Genomic DNA, 19992 nt, shown 5'->3' on the forward strand with positions numbered 1-19992 from the left:
TACAAAAATGGCAATTTCATAGAAGCCATCCTAATACAAGTTTCTTAGCAGGAGCTATAAAAGATGTAGACACATTATTCTTTCAGATGGGCCACTATGGACAAATTTCATCCCTATGACAATATGTTAATGATTAAGAATATAAGACTTTGATTAAATAGTTACATTTGAGATCTATGGGCAACTGAAATTCTTAGTTTCAAGCTGATCTTCTCATGTTATAGTTAACATAAAAAATAATCTTTATGATCAATACCTAGCCTAAGAAATACTCTTACTACATAAGAGCAACTGCTAATTAACACTGCACACCAAACAACTTAAAAAAAAAAAAAACCCACTCCTTTAACATTTCTTTTTAAGTACTGACAATATTAGCTGACACTAGTATGAGATTTTACAGCTTTATATACAGCTCTGAGGAATATCTTAAACTGAATGAGAACACAACTTACAAGGTAAAAGTTGCTTCCTCAACTAAGCTTTTTAGAGAAAGCTTCCTGCTATGTACAAATGCATGCTGTGCGTGTCATTTCTAATGTTTACAACGACCCTGAAGGTCAAGTTCTAAGCAACTCATGTTATAAAGAAATTAAAGTGTAGAAAAATTACCTGAGACCACAAAGTCATCAAGTGGAAAAACTAGGATTAAAACCCAAATGTACTTCTCTTTTCCATATCAACTCTGATGCAAAAAGTTAAGATTTACCTGAAGTTTTCCCTTCAGGCTGTGGCTGCTGAGTACCCATTGGTGCAGGCTGAAGCCCTTGAGTGTTGATTGGGGCTGCTGAGTGGATTCCCTGGGTGCCAATTGGTGCTGGCTGTATCCCTGGTGTCCCAATGGGGGCTGGCTGGATACCCTGTGTACTGATGGGTGCTGGCTGGATCCCTTGGAGATGTCGAGCATGTGATGCATCCACTGTCATCAACTGCATGGGGTTTAAGTGGACAGTAGATGCTACACCAACTCCAGTCTGAGCTGTGATGGCAGAGTTTGGAGCCTGAGCTGAAACTAAAAATGATGCAAAAGGTGACTACAAGAAGGTTAGGATGATTGAACCAGGGGCACTTTTACCATTGAGCTACATCTTCAGTCCTTTTTTATTTTTTGTGTTGAGATAGGGTCTCCCTAAGTTGCTGAGGCTGGGCTCAAACTTGCAATCCTCCTGCCTTAGCCTCTCTGGTTTCTGAAATTATAGGTATATGCCACCATCACCAGCAGAAGGTTAGCTTTGATCAGACACAGTCCATAAAGGTTGAAAAACACTAAAATAAGATTTTTTTTACTATAGATATAAGTGATTGGTTTATAAAAATAATACTATTTTTTACACAAAACTATGTAATTTTCTATGTATAATACATAAAACTAGGTTCTGGCAACTTTCATTTTTTTAAAACTTTCTATAATCTATTATGATCTTTCTGTGAATTATAAGAAATAGGTTGTAAACAACATCAAAGTGCAGTAGCGCACATCTGTAATTCCAGCGACTTGGGAGGCTGAGGCAGGAGGATCACAAGTTCAAAGCCAGCCTCAGCAACTTAGTGAGACCCTGTTTTAAAATAAACCATTTTTTAAAAAAGGGCTGGGGATGCGGTTCAGTGGTTAAGCACCCCTAGGTTCAATCCCTGATAACCCCCTGACCCCGCAAAAAATCAGCCATTCAATTCCAAATATTAGCTAGGTAACTGTGCTAAATAATATAAAACTTTTAAAATAAACCCATGGGTCCAAGGTCAAGAACTTTTGCTTCAAATATTAAGATCACAGACACTTCTGAAATATAATATTTAGAATTTCAAATAGCTTATGGGGAGAAAACAAGCGTCATTTTCCTACAATGCAAATCTCTTCTACTATGTATATTAAAACAGAACAAAAACATCCCTGAAAGCAAAAAAGAGATTTCACACTATTCAAGGAGAGAAACAACTACAAAATGACAACTCTTTTCAGTCATCAGAACAACTGAGAGATTTCTGAATACATTCAATACCATACAATGTTTGAAATTTTTGATCAGCATCATCCAATGGAAATATAGTCATGTAATTTTAAAATTTTCCAGTACTACATTAAAAGGTAAAAACAGATAAAATTTTAATAAAGATAAATTTATTTAATCCAATGTATCCAAAAGATTGTCATTTCAAATGTAATTACCATAAAGTCATACATATTTATTTATATATATATATATATATATATATATATATAATCTAAATATGTATTGAAATCCAGGGTATATTTTATTCTTAAAGCACATCTCAATTCAGACACTAAGTATTTATCAAAATACTTAATCTATATTTCTATTTTATAAAGTATATGATCAAAAAAGTAGTTTCACCTTGCTAAGTTGTTACAAACATATTTGAAACTCCTTTAATTGTAATTAAATTTTAAAATTTTAGTTTTTTATTTATATTAGCCCCTTTTAAGTTCTCACGGCCATACGTGGCTTTGGTTGTTATATTGAACCATGGGGCATATCTATAATCTGGACAACAAGGTTTTTGAGGACCAATGTAAGCTATCTCACAGGAAAATTTAAGGATTATTTTTCTTAAATTAGAAAAATACCCCACTATTTACAAATCAGGTTGGACTAAAATTTAAAACACAACAGGTATTTCACAAAACAAGAGAAAACCTCCCAAAATACAGCTTTTATACATTATAACTGTACTCTATTTTAAGGTGTAGCAAAAGTTGTTAAAGTGATTACTTTCAGGGTGGGATAAAATTATGCAGATATCACTAATAAGTGAAACAACCCTTTCATAGATCACAAAGGTGGTGATCTATGTAACTTCATATTTTAGACTTCTCTGAATCTGGAAATAAAAGCTAGAATACAAATTCCATCTAGAAATACCCCCTAACCAATTTCTCTCTCACTCCTGGAAAAAATAAAAATGTGAAAAATCATCTTAAAAGTAGGACTCATACCTGGGTACTGTCGGATAGTGGACACAGAACTGGTGATTGGTGTGTAGGTATGTGCAGCCAGTGGGTATGCAGAGGGTGGATAAGTTGGCAAAAAGTACTGGAACTGAACAGGAACTGATGGTCTAGAGATACAGTACAGATCATATTAAACAAAACTGTTATTTTCTTCTTTACCTTTAAATTATCCTATCCCTCCCAATCCTGCTGACCCTCTTCCTTCCTAACCAGCTTCTCCCAAATTGTGGTTCCAAACTCCAAGATCAAGGGATATATACTAAGATACTGTAAGCTTTTATAAAATATGTAGTTACTGTAAAGACCTACATCAATTAAATGTAAAAACACAGATAATATTTTATGAATGATTCTTGAGGATAACAATTACCAAAACTGCCTCACAAAAACTCAGTAATCACAATTCTTCCCTGCTCAATGCCACTTGAAAGATACTAAGCTCAGGGTTGTTTTTTTTTTTTGAATATTTATTTTTTAGTTTTAGGTGGACACAACATCTTTATTTTATTTTTATGTGGTGCTGAGAATTGAACCCATTGCCTCACACATGCTAGGCGAGCATGCCACCACTTGAGCCACATCCCCAGCCCTTCTGGTAAAATTTAACACATATACATGAAACAGATAATCTTAACCTCATACAAACTGACCCAGAGACCAGAGAAAAAGAAATGAGATTTAACCTCCCCTGCTACCACTTGGTCCTGGGGATTAATGTCAGGGCCTTCCACATGCTGTGCAAGTGCTTTACCACAGAACTCCATTCCCAGCGTTTTTGTATTTTATTTTGAGACAGGGTCTCACTAAGTTGCCCAGACTAGCCTCCAACTTGGCAATACTTCTGCTGCAGTTTTCTGAGAGCTGAGAATATAGGCAATGCCATCACACCCAGTTCTAACTATTTTTTTGAACTTAATATAGGCTTGACACTAAAATTTGACAGGGAGAGTACAAAAAATATTATAAATCAATTTCACTCCTTACAATGATGCAAAAACTCTTAAACGGAATTAAGTACTATATAAAATTAAATACACTGTGGTTAAATTAGGTTTATCACAGAAAATTGGAATTAGACATTTGGATTTTTATTCATGTTTTCAATCTTAAAAAGTCCAAAGAGAACAATCAAATAGTTGCAAAATATTTACAAAAAATATATGATAGCAGCTATACAAATTCATAACAGAAATGCCAAAGAAAATAGGATTTTTTTTTCAAATTAAAAATGGTATCTAACAAAATCTATAGTGAATTTTCAGGAGAATTTCCATTCAAGTTAGAAATAAGACAAGAAGGCTCACCATCTCACTTTCTCAGTTTATAAAATTTTTCTCATACTTTCCTTGTCAAATTTTAGTATCAAGGCTATATTATTATTATTTTTTTTTTATTGGTTGTTCAAAACATTACAAAGCTCTTGACATAGCATATTTCTTACATAAGCTTTGAGTGAGTTATGAGCTCCCATTTTTACCCCCAACGCAGATTTCAAAATCATATCAGTTACATATCCCCATTTTTACACAATGTCAAGGCTATATTAAAGTTCACTGTACTGGATGCTTCTAACCAATGTAACAAGATTTAAAAAAAAAATCTTTATAGAAAACTGGAAACAGATTGTCTTGGGTACCCACAAAAAACTGCTCTTACTTGTAGATGAAATAAATATCTACTTAGAAGATCTAAAAGAATCTATAAACTTTTAGAGCTAAAAGGAGTATGTAGCAAGGTGGATGAACACAAGATCAATGTATTAAAACTTATATGTAATCCTATAAACACTAAAAATAAAATAACAAGATATAAAAATCACCCAGTTCTGAAATGACTATGTACACTCACCTTAGGAGAGGGAAACAACAAATACAGAATGTGAGAAGGAATGTAGTTAAACTGGAGGTATCAGCACACATTCAAATGGTTAAAAAAATGTTACTTCCTACTTTTGCCTAACAATAGGGCCTAGAAGAAATATCAACCCTTAGGCAAAAGCAGAGATGATGCCTGGATGTTGGTTTCAAAATGACAAAGGGCTCCTTTGAAAAAAACAGCAGATTCCAGGACTCAGTAAGACTTGGAGTAACTTGTAGTAGAAAATGAAGAAGAGCTAGACTGGAGACATGGTGAAACCTACCTAAGAAGTCTAAAGGGATCTCAAGGGCCAAACTGGAGATCATTTGAGCACCAATATAGATGATGGCAATGGATTATACTAATGATTAAAACAAATCCATAAGCCCACATTGATTTTAAAAAATAAAATACTCAAATAAATATAGTAGATAGAAACTTTCTTAATATGAAAATGCCAACTAATAAATATGGAAGAAATGATACTTTGAATAAGTATATTTTGCAACTATCATATTGATAATTAATTTGTGCAGGAATTATCAAGCCTAAAATTATTGGGTGAAAATTTCCTCGAGAACAGGAATATTTATGGTCTCAAAGTATTTTCATACAGATTATTTGTTTACAGTAGGAAAAAACAATGGTAAGTATCATCTTCATTGAGTTAATATAATCAATAATGGGACAAACAGCCTAAACTCTCGAATGATGTAATAATGGTGAGAACACATCTCTTAAGTGATAATTCCTCCAAAATAGGTATAACCTGAATCTAACCATGAAGAAACAATGTAACAAAACCAAATTGAAGGATATTTTAACAAAACAACTGGCTTATGTATAGTTTTTAAAAAATGTCAATGTAGGAAGGAGAATAGAAAGCTAAAGAATTATTCCAGAAATCTGTAACTATGGTTAAAAAAGAGACTGTGTTGTTTTAGGAGTTATAAATGGAGGCACCTTGGATAAAGGGTCACAATCCTGCAACCCTTACTCTCAGAATGACTCTAAATACACACACACACACACACACACACACACACACACACACACACCCATCAAACAAAGAATGGCTTAATAAAAATAACACATTTTCCTGTGAACACTGAAAAAGAAATTATACCATGTGTTATTTTCAGGGGAAAAATTTGAAAATATAAACATATGCCTTATTTTCTGGGACATTTTAGTGAAATATCAAAAACAATTAATGACACAATGGGGCAAGCTAACCGGCCCACTGCCTCCTACCTGTTGTCACTTCGGGTTTCCATAGCCACAGGATTTGGAGAGGCCCGATGTCCTGAAATGGGTATCAGGCTACTCCTTTCTGCAGGGTAATCAGGCTGGATCCGAGGAGAAGTGTGTGTGATCTGCTGAGGTACCACCTTAGCTACAAATAGTAAAAGTCAATTATATTACTACCCATATACTCTTACTGGTATGCCAAAATATTTTTGCTAGCAGCAACCTTACAATGCAGTTATAAGATGGGATGTTTAGTTTTAATCAAAATAAAAATGAAAGATGACTACAAGAGAGTCAAGTGAATTATTTTAATAATTCACTAATATATTCATACTATTATCTGTTAAAAAGGGTTAATAATTTAAAAAATTAGCAACCAGGTCTTCTTCTCTCAACCTGGCTTCTTTTAAAAAAAAAAAAAAATTGGTACCAAGGATTGAATTCAAGGGTACTTAACAACTGAGCCACATGCTCAGCTCTTTTTAAAAAATTTTAATTTTGAGACAGGGTCTCACTACATTGCTTACAGCCTTGCTCAAGTTGCTGAGGCTGATTTGGAACCTGTGATCCTCCTGCCTCAGTCACCTGAGCTGGTGGGATTACGGGTGTGCAACCAACTGGCTTCTTGGAGACCCCACTTTTTTTTTGCAAAAAGTTTTTAAAGAAGTAAACTCTTTAAAAAAGAAAATCAACGAAATATTGAACACAAAAATGGCAAAGAACTTAAAATTCTACTTTGGAATCAGTCTTTTTTTCTCCTATGACCCAACACATTCCTTAGTAACAATGGTTAAATTCAAGATTTAATCTCACCTGGCGAAAACAAGTAAAATGTGGAAAACTCCACTTACGTGATTTTAATATATTCTATAGAACCCTAACCTGGAAATTAATGCTTTGTGGTTATATCAGGTTTCCCCTCTCAAATGAGAAATCTTTTTAGAGGAATTCTATTATGATGTAACAAATATTTGAATTACTATATAAGAGAGCAAAACTAGAACATAAAACTGATGAAACTTAAGAATGTACATATTCATGTCCTCTGGTACTTTAGGTGAGTTTATTCCCAGCATAATCTCTTAGGAAAGCACAGGGACACTAGTAAGAACCAACTTCTTAAAAACAATTCTTCACATTGGGGGTGTAAAGAGGAAGCCGGACACCTCTAATTTTACTTTACCCAGACCAGTAAAGAAAGGATACAATGTCCTCTCTTTACTGGTCTGGGTTTCCTCATAACTGAATACCCTAGTTAGCCTCCCAGCTACTAAAAAGAAAAAAGGAACAGGCTTGCCTCTGTTCTTACAGCACTGAGGACAGCTGATGACCTATCAGGTGAAGCCAGAAAATGGTCTAAAATTGAGATATGGAACAAACCATAATTTTATCCAACAAAAGTGTATTAATGCTAAAACAAGTCTGAGAGAAGTTTGTTTTCTCTACTGCCAAGTCGTAGCCAGCAATAATGTGAGAAAGACCAGCAGTGCAGCATTATCTCTGCTAAAGGCCTGACGTGGTGTTCAGCACATATTTTAGGGCTGGCATGGCCTGCCTACCTAAAGAGGAGTGGAAATCTCTGGGTCCCTATCATTATTCCAGGAAAGTGTCTTCTAAGTTACCAAGGAGACCAGGAAGCTGTTGCCTATCTCATTTATATAGTAAGAAGACCTAGCAAGTGGGGAAGTCATACCTCTATGTCAGGTTACCAGACTTCTGACAGTTCAGTATGTCAGTGTGTCCTCTTCACAAAAAGCAAGTCTTCTAAAATGATATTATATTAAAAATAGGGAAGATGTCTCATATCTTTGGAACACACTCACTATTACTAAACCAAAACAGAGAAAACTCTGGCAACATGAGTCAGAGAGACAGCTACATTTTCTGCCTGCTAGGCCACAGCCTCTGCTTTGGATATGGTAGTAGAGACATATCAGCCTGTATGACAGGCGATAGACATTGGCAAAGCGTAGTCTGTGAGCCAATCCAGCTTGCTGTTTCTATATGGTCTGTGAGCTAAGAATGGGTTTAGATTTTTAAACAGTTGAGGGGGAGGATATTTCATGACATGTGAAAGTAATATGAAATTCAAATTTCTCTGTCCATGAGTAAAGTCTTACTGGAACACAGTCAAACACTCATTTGTTTTTATATGGTCGTCCATGGCTGCTATGACACAGACCTACATAGCCTACAAAGCCTAGAATATTTACCATCTGGTCTTAGAAAAGGTTTGATAATTCCTGCTCTTGATGACTCAAATTTAGTTGCCAGAATGTTTCAAAGACTTTTAAAATATTCATAGTATTCACATATTTAAAACAAGGAATAAATATGGTCTAAAATAAATTATAGGATGATCATGAAATATCATGGGTTAGTACTCAGATGACAACTGAGAGTGATCAATTTGAGGCTTAATGCTCTTCCCATAGTTCCATCACCCAAAGATTTTTTTTCCTGAACAGTCTATGGAAGTGTACAGGTTTTTAAATTCAGATCTTGCTTTTCCTATTTTTCTTTTCTGACTATGTCAAAGTTGACTTATTTCTATATGAAGTACATATAAGAGGTACAGTTTGATAAGAAAGGCATTCAAAACCAGTTAGTTAAAACTTTCAGTACTTGAAGATCACTATCCTCTTTTTTTCTTCTACCATCAATGCCAGATCTGTATGACAAATAATATTCTAAGTCAAATTCAGTGTTGCTTTTAAGATCAGAAATTAAAAACAATAACAAAAAATAATACTAGCCTTGGACATGATGGCCTGAACAAAGGGGCTGAAAATTTCCTCATAGGCTTCTGTGTGAAGGTCACACAGCACTTACCGACTGGGATGTTTGAGGTGGTCACAGCAGTCGCGTGGGATGAATGGGAGGGCATTGTCATGGTAACAATTGTACTTGTGGGAGCTTGTGTGTGTGACACAGATCCTAAAATGAGGGAAAAAAGGAAACTCTTTAACAATGGCCTCTCTGCACATATTAGAGATTCTTAAAAGGTCTTGAAAAGTTGTGAGAATTTTTCTAGCCTGTTGTTTTCCTCTGAAGGTGACAAATGAAAAATTCAATCACCCCTTATGTCCCTTTTTATCCCTGGCAGGAAGGAGAGCAGGGCAACTGACTTACCGGCCGTGGTTGCTGAAGGAAGGGTGTTGGTTGCCAAAATAGGTGCTACTGTTGCTGCGGCCACCGGGGTGCCAGTACTGAAGATGGTTTTCTGTGGGGGGAACCCCGCAACACAGTTATAAACAAGAACATTTCTCATTCCATTCAGTCCAAAAGTAATCATCGCTCTCATACTGCCAGGTCCTCAGAAAGCTGTGCATGACTCTGGGTTTATCCCACAAAGTACACAGGTGATTCTTCACCTCTGGTTTTACCTGAGCCATCGTATGAAGCTGCTGTTTTGGCGTCCCTAATGCAGGGTGAGATGGTAGTGTGATTCTTGTTGTCACATCCCGTGACTGAGCAGGACGCTGAATACTAATTGCTGCAGATGGTGGATGCTGGATAGACAAAGTGGGCCGACTGAAAAGACAGAAAAGATATTATGTGATTTATAACTAGTGCACAGACACAGTGCAGGCAATCAAGGTCATTTACTATCTCGTACAGATTACAGTCACAAATTGTATCTTTTCATAGGTCTATGAAGTCCACAGTTAAACCAATATTTGGTCTTTAAGTCATACCAGTGAAGTAAATGGTCCACTGAGTTTCTCTCCTCAAACTGCCATAGTCTTATTTTGAAAGATATGAATATATACCACAAATTGAGTAAATTAAGCTGCAGTTATGAAGTAGTTAATCAATACTCCATACTATTTTATGAGTGTGGTACAGGGGGATCAAACCCAGGGCCTTGGTAGACAAGGAATCTATCACTGAGTTACACCCCAGCCTTACATAACAAACTTGAGTAAGCATTATTATAATGATTACACTTTACTCTGGAAAAATCTAAAGATATACATTAAGGTTCTCACATGAATTTCTGACAAGTGTTCCAAGGAAGATTACAGGCAATCACAATTAACAACATTTAAACCTGACTCCTGAAGCATTGTCCTTCCCCTTAAACTTGTATCATACTTTACCAGATGGAAGGACATTCTTAAAATGACATGAAGTTCCAGTTATAATTGACTAATGATTGAAAGGGATAACAACACAGACAGCATGCCAATTGGTTGATAGTAAGGTACAGAAATTGCAACAATGGCAAGAAAACTTGACAATATAACAACACTGTCGTCTCAAATCAGAGGGAAAAATGGACTATTTAATAAATGGTGTTAGGAAGACTATGAAGCCATTTGGAAATGATAAATTTGTATCCCTACCTCACAAGTATGCTAGGATGATTACTAAAAGAATTAAAGATTTAAGACAACTAAGAAATGTATATGAAGAAATGATGGGAGACTTCTTTAAAATCCCGGAGTGAGGGAAGCTTTCTATATGTTAAAAGCTTTCGGAGCTGGGGATGTGGCTCAGTGGTAGAGATCTTGCCTAGCATGCATGAGGTCCTGGATTCAATCTTTAACACAGGGAAGAAAACAAACATAAAAACTTACAAAGTCCAAAAGCTACAAAAGAAAATATTAATAAATCTGACTATGTGAACAAACAAGCAAACCTCCTATACATGGCAAAACACACTATTAAGCAAAGACAAAAGAGTAATCTTCCTAATAAACTATAAGGTCCTAGAAATCAACAAGAAAAAAAGGAAAAGAGAAGCAAAAGTATGAACAGCCAGTTCAAGAAAGAAAGAAAGAAACAAAGAAAGAAAGCGTTCCTTAAGAAAACATCTTCATTCTCTCTTTTTTTTTTTTGAGACAAGGTCTCACTATTTGCCCAAGCTGGCCTTGAACTCCTGAGCTCAAGCAATCCTTCAGCCTCAGCCTCTCGTAGCTGGCACTACAAGTGTGTGCCACTGTGCCTAACTCACTCTCATTCTTAAAGAGAGAAATTCAAGGTAAAATACACTGAGATAGCATTGCTCACTGCTCACCTATTGGATTTTTTAAGAATGTAGAAGAAGGGTACACTGGTATAAACCCTAAGAAAGGCAATCAGATGGTAGATATCAAAATTACAATTGCATATACCCTCTGTTTACATGCATAATGAAACAACTATAAGGTTATTCACTGTGATATTATCTATGATAGTAAAGAACTGGAGACAACCTCAAATCCATTTATAAAAGGGATCACTATGTTGCTACTAAAAAAGTGATGGCATCCTTCCAATATGTTATATGGAAAAAAGTAAAAAGGAATATATGAATTAAACATTCTTCTGGGTAAATAAGATAAAAATAAGAACTGCATTTGAATCCGAATAGATTTGCATAAAGAGATACTAAGAGGATATTCAAAAAGCTATTAACAGGTTGCCTTAGAAAGGTAAAAGGTTCTCTCAGATCTTTGCTTCCAAGATGAAAAAAAGAAAAATGGAACAATGGTTGTGCCCAAAGGGCCACATCCACACAGAGCCTATGTGCCGCATGGGCAACTGCACCCAATGTGTACTCAAGGACAAAGTCTTCACAGCAACGTAATTAGAAATCATTCTTGTAAAGTCTAGAAGCTCAGACACCCTTACCCCAATTTATACTTGCTAGTGCTGCTTAAGACTACAGAAGTCCATGGAAGAAGCAGAGTCCTTAAGGACTAAAGAAAAAACTGTCCTCTGGGTAAAAAAAATAAAATGGAAATTATACTAAAAGAAGGAAAAAGGCAAAGAAACAGGTTCTTGATAGATGGAGGACAGAGGAGAGAGTAACTCCTTACTACATGCCTTTTTATGCTTTTATATTTTGGAACCATGTAAATGAGTGAAGGGGCTTGGGGTGGGGGGAAGCGGTAGTAATATGTGACTCAGCAGTAGAACACTCGCCTAACAGGCACAAGACCTGGGTTATATCCAGTTGTGCAAAAGCACAGCACACATCATTGGTGATGAAGCACACCTGTAATTCCAGAGATTCGGGAGACTGGGTAGGAGGAGAGCAGGTTTGAAGCTAGCCTCAGCAACTTAGTGAGACTCTGTCTCAAAACAAAACAAAAGGGCTGGGGATGTAGCTCAGTAGTAAAGCACCCCTGGATTCAATCTCCAGTACCACACCAAAATATAAAATAAAACAAAATAAAAGAAATAAGGCACATACAATTATGTACAATACATGATACTTGAAAATAACAACTATTAAAGATTTATGTGTTTGCTATACTTTTTATTGTTAGAGGACACTCCTACTAATTAAAACTGTTTACCGTAAAAGTTGTCATTTTACATGGATAGCAGTCTCATACATCTAATGTTTACTGTTTCTTAACTGTATTAAGAGGTGATGCTGAGTGAGTGACCAATCATCTAGGTTTATGTCAATATACTCTGATGTTTGTACAATGATGAAATTGTTTAACAATGAGTTTCTGAGAGCATTTCCTCATTATTAAGCAATGCATGACCATATCATTACAAACATTCAACAGCATATGCAAATATGAAAGAATAAGTTAGGAACCCTATATACTGATTTGGAGTCATCTCCAGAATGTACTGCTATATGGTAAGATTTTTGTATATAAGATGAAAAAAGCAAATCGTTACATTAATGTCTTTAAGGAAATAAGGGTTTTTTGTTGTTGTTGTTGTTTTAGTGCAAGGAAAAAGATACACAAATATAAATTCTAAAAAAGCAAGAAAAAAATGTGATATTAAGTTTCAATTGAAAATGCCACTCCAAAGAAAGAGCCTCAAAGCAATGACACCCCAGAAGCAATGAGTACTCCTAGCACCCAGAACTTGGGTTCCAACTACTATTCTTCACCCAAATGAACCAAGAGGTTGTAGAAATGGCTGATTTCAAGACAAAAGAAGTACTCAAAAACTACTGAGTAATCAAAAAGGACATTCAGGCCAGCTCAGAGGGGTTACCATAGCCAAATTCAAGGAACTGTGAGAAAAAGAAAGACTCTTAAGACACACTGAATAAATGTAACATCCATGAGTTCATGGTGTGACAACCTCAAATACCACAAAATAAGGTCACACAGCTACAAAATGCTCCTTAATCTGTTGGCTTAATCTTATATTTCTTCCAGTGATCAATTTTTTTTAAAGCACCCTGAAAGGCAACCCAAGTTATAGAGACCCAATTTCCTCACCTGACATTTACAGAAAATTTCCAACTTGATTTCCAACAAGTGGACTTATGATCATCTTCTGATGTTCAGCTGAGTCCTTACCTGACTTTAGAGTAAGGACAAGAGGACTATAGGCAGAGACTACTAGTTTGGTATTTTCCCCTCTCACAGAAAAAGAATTGAGTTTCCATTTTGACAAAATTAGGAGACACCTGAAATCTTAAACCTCAGAATGGACAGCAGAACTGGCAAAGGAAGTGAAAACTAAACAGGAATCCAGGAGCAAAGGAACAGAGAATTTCTAGAGTTATAATTTCAGGGATTAAAATCCATCAAAGTATAATTCTTTGAAGTAAGGAACATACTCTGACACAGGAAAACAAATTCTTTTGTTTGTACCGCTGGGAACAGAGCTGGTAGTGAAGTAGAACATGGACCAATTCCAAGGGTTAAGAAGCAAAGAATATAAGGTTGAGCCAGGAATTGCATAGATACATGAGTAAGACAGACAGTGTGCAATGAAACCCAGTAGAGAAGCTTTTCTGTTTTGAGTGGTCTATCTTCACTGGCAGGAGAGGTGCCTCCAAAAACACAAACACAGGACATTAAGTCATTCAGGAACATTTCTCCTAACCCAGTATATAGCCCAGGCTACAGGAACCAATGACAAATAACTGATTCAAAATACACAAAATCTAATCAAAGACGAGAACTCAAAAGGGAACCAGGATAGTAACTTTTAAATAAGTGCTCTAAGGAAGAAAAAAAAAAAGGTGGAAAGAAATGGGAAACATAATAGAAAGGATTTTACTAGGCAGATGAAAATTGTGCCAGGAATTTTAAAACTTAATGAAATAACTGCTTCTATGAAATGAAAATACAAAGATATAAAAGCACACTGGAAGTGATGACAAGACAACAAAAAGAGACAAAATAAATGAGTAGAGTTCAAAAGAAACAAGTCGATTGTTCAGCCACTTAAAGAATGAAGGCAAAATTAAGAGTAAAATATAAGAGAGCAGGCTGAAAATGCAGAAAGGGAATCACTGGCACAATTTAAAGAGAAAAAGTAGTCTAAAAGGATTAGATAAGAAAGGCATACAAAAAGATTCCACATACCATAATTGTTCCTCTCCAATAGGTCAGAACAGAATGAATACATAAAACAATAATTCAAGGAAATTTTCTGTACAGTTTTATGTTACAGATTAAAAAGGCACACCATATTTCAAAACAAACCATACACAATAGTCACCACAAAACATATCTTAATTAAGTTGCTGAAACTCAAAGATAAGGACTCTTGGGCAAGCAAACAGAAAGATCAAAGTCTTTTTAGGGGTTAGAAAATAGATCAGGTTGGCTGCAGACTTCTCAACAGCATTACCCTGCTCTAGGGGTTAGGAAAAAATACCTGTAAAGTACTCAAGGAAAGTACATAGAAACAACAAAAAAATTATACTAGTCAACTACCAGTTAAGTGTAAAGACATCTGGGAAATGATTCTGAGCATGTGAAAATTTAAACTATCAGTCCTTTAAGATAAGGTCGTTTAGGGACTGGGGTATGTGTAGTTCTGTGGTAGAGTGCATGCTTAGCATGTACGAGACCATGAATTTGATTCCTAGGAAACACACATACACACACAAAAAAAGATCACTGCTTTTTGAAGAAAATAATAAAGAACATATATTATTTAACCAAGTGACAAATGAATAGAAAGAAAAAGCCAAAGAACTGGCATGCAGGATTGAATTACTTAACATTCAATAAAACTTACCTTAAATTTTTCTGGAATTTTACTTCTTTTAGAAGTAAAATAGACTACTTCTTTTTGTATACCTGGAACCAATGTCATTACATTGGTTTATCTGGCCTTTGAGAATTGGTAGAATTTTACTCAACCACCTGGGCCTATTGCTTTTCTGGGAGACAATACTTTGAATTCTTTGTTCTATTTCTTCCATAAAAATTGGTCTGTTTAAACTTGCTATCTACAGAATTCAGAGAACTAGATATTAGAAACTTATGATAATTACAGACATAAGTAGAAAAAAAAATCAAATAATCACTAGGATTTGTCTGTGTAATTTACTAACACATCTCCTGTGCACACAGAGTTCCTACAGTATTTGTTGTCTAAGGGAATACTGAACACTCATTTGGCAAAATTCAAGGTCCACTTTTTATTGAAGCACTCAATACATGGGAGAAGATATTTTGATAACTTGTTTAAAAACAAAAACAAAAAAAACCCAACCCTAACTGGGCAATGGAACCTCGGGCCTACAGTCCCAAACTACTCAGGAGTCTAAGGCCAGAGGATCACCTGAGCCCAAATTTCAGACCAGCCTGGGCAACAAAGTGAAACCCCAGTTCAAAATAAATAATCCCCTAAAACTATTTTTAAATACACTTTTTTTTTGGTAGATGGACACAATACCTTTATTTTATTTAATTTTTTTAACTCTTTTTGTGGTGCTGTGGGTTGAACCCAGAGTTTCACATGTGCTAAGCATGCACTCTACCACTGAGCTGTAACTCCAGCCCTAAAACTAGTTTTTACTGATTTATCTACTCATATATTTTGAATTTTATGACATCATCTGAACATAGTAACTTTTAAAAAAGTATATGTGAATATAAAACTAAAATGAACAAGTAGTCTATTTTATGTTGGGCGGTTGTGTGTCTTTATAACTAAAACTGCATTTTTATGTACCACAAAATAAAGTATCCCTATTTTTTTGGAGGGAACTAATGATGAGGGAAGTTGAGAAACTTGCTTAATGTCAAACAGCTAGCAGGTGAGAGTGTTAAGGATTAAAGATAAACCCTAGGCATTATTCTTCATTTAAATGTTAACTTTCTTCAGATCCTCTGTGGGCAGATTCAAGTAACCCAAAGCTTTAATTTTGGCCCACATGCTGACTCCTTCTAAACTCTTTATGTCCAGCACAGACATTTCTTTAAGTACCTGTTGGCAAAAGCCACTTGATTGTTCCACAAACTCAATATTCCCAGTAGAACGAAAAGCTTCTGTGACCATCTCTCATCAACCAGATTTTATCTCTGGATGGCTCTATAAATCTCTTAATAGCACTACCTTCCCCTTTCAAATACCCAACCTGTATCATCTGGACTTATAAGTCATCTTTAGCAAAAACGTTACATCCTATGTCGTCAACCTTTCTCTGAATATACCCTTCCCTTTCTGCCTGAAGGAACCTTGGTTCTCCCCCGAGACTACTCCTGCCTTTCAGCCCTCTCCAGAAGGAGCTGTTTCTCTCATATCCCTGCTTCCCATATAGACCATCTCCCTGGATCATCTCTTTGAGATCTTTCCCTGAACTCCAAACTCATCTGTCAATATCTCCACTTGGGTATTTGGAAGTCATCACAACCTTAAAATGACACCAACTATAGTCTGGAATTCATCTCCAAAACCATTCTTCCTCACTGTTCTCCATCTCAAATTAATGCACTTCTACTTTCTCAGGTGCAGAGGCCAACTAATACCAACATAAATCTCCTCTTCTTGCACCCCCCCCCCCCATGTAATTCCTCAGAAATTCTTTTCACTTCCTCTTCTAGTATCAAACCATATCTACACCTCCATAATCAACTCCGGTAGATTCTGCCTATATACCCTCCTGTATGATCTCTGCTTCCCAACTGTGCAACCTAACAGCCAAGGTGATCCAATTAAAACTTCAGATCATGACATGGCTCTGCTAAGGATTCCTATCACACCCAGCAAAGCCCAGATTCCTGGAGTGTTCATAAGGTCCTCTGTGATTTAGAATTCATGCTACCTGCTAAACTAATCTCTGTCCCTCTTCCTGACAGAGGTCTCCTTGACTACTCTTCATATGTGGCAAACATTTATATCTTATGGTCCTTTGCACTAACAATTCCTGCTGCCTAGAATACTATTTCATATAGCTATAACTATATAGCTCTTTCCAATACAGCTTTTCTGCTCAAATATTTTCTTATCAACAAAGTCCTCCTTGACCACCTTGTATGAAATAATAAGCCTCCTATGCCACCTCCCTCCCACTCCAAATGCTCTCACCTCTTTTCATTGCTGAAAAAAAAAAATTATTTGTTGTACCTCTAGGAATAGAATCTCTACAAGGACAAATTTCTTCACCTGTTAATTGTTTTATGTAGTGTCTAGAACACTATATAAAAAGCATTTAAGCCAGGCACAGTGGCACATGCCTGTAATTCCAGTTGCTCAGGAGGCTAAAGATGGAGGATTGCAAATTTAAAGCCAGCCTTAGCAAAAGTGAAGTGTTAAGTAACACAGTGAGACCCTGTCTCTAAACAGAATACAAAACAGGGCTGGGGATGTGGCTCAGTAGTTGAGTGACCCTGAGTTCAATCCCCCATATTCCACCCCTCAAAAAAAAAAAGCATCTGAAACATTTACTGAATAAAGGAAAAAGAAAGGAAGCAGGGAGGATACCAGGATGGCCCCATCTTCACACCCCCCAAGTATACCTCAGTGCTGAATCAGTTGCATGTGCTGCTGTTGTAGTGATGACAGGAGACTGAGCTCTGGTGGCTGAAACAGTTGCAACCACAGCGGGAGGGATAGTATTGGAGGTGGTAACAGGTGGACGAGACTATTAAGAGAAGAAGAAAAAAATACTTTATTTAAAACAAAAGGCAAAATAAAACATATTAAGTCAAACATTAAAAGTATAAAAATATAATTTGAAACGTGGCTGTTAGATGGCACAGCTGGGAAGCAGAGATCATACAGGAGGGTATATAGGCAGAATCTGGTAGAGTTGATAATGGAGGTAGAATGACATGTTCTGATACTAGAAGAGGAAGTCAAAAGAATTTCTGAAGAATTACATGGGGGGGGGGTGTGAGAAGAGGAGATTATGTTGGTATTAGCCTGTGCACCTATGCCCAAATGACAGTAAATTCTTACAGTCCAACTAAATAATTCTTTTTCCAGATAGATTATTATAAGAACAAGAGTCTTATTTTGGTTGGACAGCATGTAAGTCCCTCCTTTCCAAATATGACTAGAGTCAAAATACTGCCTGACTCCGTACAAACTAGAATTTAACCCTTCATACCTGGAGTTCCTACAGTCTATTGAGAGTCCTGGTATAGACATTTTTTACCACTGCTAAACCAAGTGCCCTTCTCAGCTACTATTAGCTTTCAGGTGAAGTTAGCATTCAAAAGGCAAACTCAGGTTAGAGCTCCAGCACTGCAAAACAACAGTAAACAGGGCCAGAGACGTGTCTCAGTGGCAGAGTGCTTGCCTAGCATGCAGGAGGCCTTGAGTTTCACCCTAGCACTACAAAAACAAAAACAAAAAAACCAAATAGCAACAACAAAAAAACATAAACACAGGGTAACAGTATTCTGTGCTGGCAAGTCAGGTGCTCAAAGAAACAAAAAAGTCTTGATGCTTAGATGTTTCTTGGATGTTTTCATACAGGTACACAGCCCTCTAACCTACCACATCAATGTATAAAATCTTCATCTGATAAAAGAGCCTCACACTGTAATTCACAGTCATTCTTCTACTCACCTGTCTTCTGATTCAGCCCTCAACATCTTGATCCTGATGTCAAATCCCCAAACTTTGCCCATTCTTTTTGGTATCAAAGATTGAACCCAGGGGTGTATAAGCACCGAGCCACAGCCACAGCCTTTTGTTATGTTTTATAAAGAGACAGGGTCTTGCTGAGCTGCTTAGGGCCTTGCTAAGTTGCTGAGGCTGACTCTGAACTTGTAATCCCCTGCCTCAGCCTCCTGAACAGCTGGGAGTACAGATGTGCTCCAAGGTGCCAACACTCTGCCCATTCTTTATCCTTGCTTTTCAAAAACCTCAGTCTTTTATCTGCTGCTCCTATTGTGTACAGCTATATATCTCACACTAGGGCTACTGCTCCACTTCCTCACTAGTGAGTTCCTAGTCTTGGCTCTCATACTTCTCTAATTTTTCATATATTCTATAGGTACTCCTGAATGCCAATGCCATCCAACTGTGTTTTGCTGGGAAGGTCTTTTGTTTCACTATATTTCAGCACATAATCACTGCCACCACATTAATATATATTCATGAGTATTCCATGCACCTTAATCTTGCACCAAAGACCGTAAAGTAATAAATTATTTTTTAAGTAATACCAGCACTATTTAAAAAAAAAAAAAAAAGAAGAAGCTTTACATAATGGTCACACCCCACTTTTAAAAAAATTGGCATAAAATCTGTGATGATTATATACAATGAAATACGTAGTTTGAAAGTTTTAGGTAAAACATACTACTCACTGTCCTAATCGGGACTCTGCTCTATTATATAAACACAATTGTTTCACACACATTATCTCAATGATTTCTAAAAGCATTAGAATTTCCATCTCCTCTGTGTAATTCAGTTAAGATTAATCTTTCTGGGCTGGGGTTGTAGCTCAGTGATAGAGCTCTTGCCTCACTTGTGTGAGGCACCGGGTTCAATCCTTAGCACTGTATAAAAATAAATTTCTTTAAAAAAGGCATTATGGGCTGGGGATGTGGCTCAAGTGGTAGCGCGCTTGCCTAGCATGTGTGAGGCACTGGGTTTGATTTTCAGCACCACATAAAAATGAAATAAAGATATTATGTCCACCTAAATAAAAACTAAGAAAATAAATATTTAAAAAAAGGTATTGTCTTAAAAAAAAACTAATGAAAAAAATTAATCTTTCAAAGACTTTTTTTTTAAAG

The 19992-nt window shown here is 36.2% G+C and overlaps 1 protein-coding gene across 6 annotated transcripts in view; it reads right to left on the reverse strand.

Annotated features, from left to right (window-relative positions):
• The window catches only part of SAP130 (Sin3A associated protein 130), a 75779-nt gene that overhangs the window by 40182 nt on the left and 15605 nt on the right, over positions 1 to 19992 (reverse strand). For all 6 annotated transcript variants that reach the window (XM_081262058.1, XM_081262057.1, XM_081262059.1 and 3 more), the window contains 7 exons: positions 17755 to 17879; positions 9466 to 9613; positions 9212 to 9302; positions 8912 to 9016; positions 6083 to 6224; positions 2957 to 3078; positions 710 to 1012 (listed from right to left, as the gene is read on the reverse strand). In XM_081262058.1, coding sequence (XP_081118184.1) covers positions 710 to 1012; positions 2957 to 3078; positions 6083 to 6224; positions 8912 to 9016; positions 9212 to 9302; positions 9466 to 9613; positions 17755 to 17879 — 1036 coding nt within the window. The remainder of the gene's footprint in view (positions 1 to 709; positions 1013 to 2956; positions 3079 to 6082; positions 6225 to 8911; positions 9017 to 9211; positions 9303 to 9465; positions 9614 to 17754; positions 17880 to 19992) is intronic.

This window comes from Spermophilus citellus, assembly GCF_964194105.1.
Source record: "Spermophilus citellus genome assembly, chromosome: 11".
NCBI classification, from domain to species: Eukaryota; Metazoa; Chordata; class Mammalia; order Rodentia; family Sciuridae; genus Spermophilus; species Spermophilus citellus.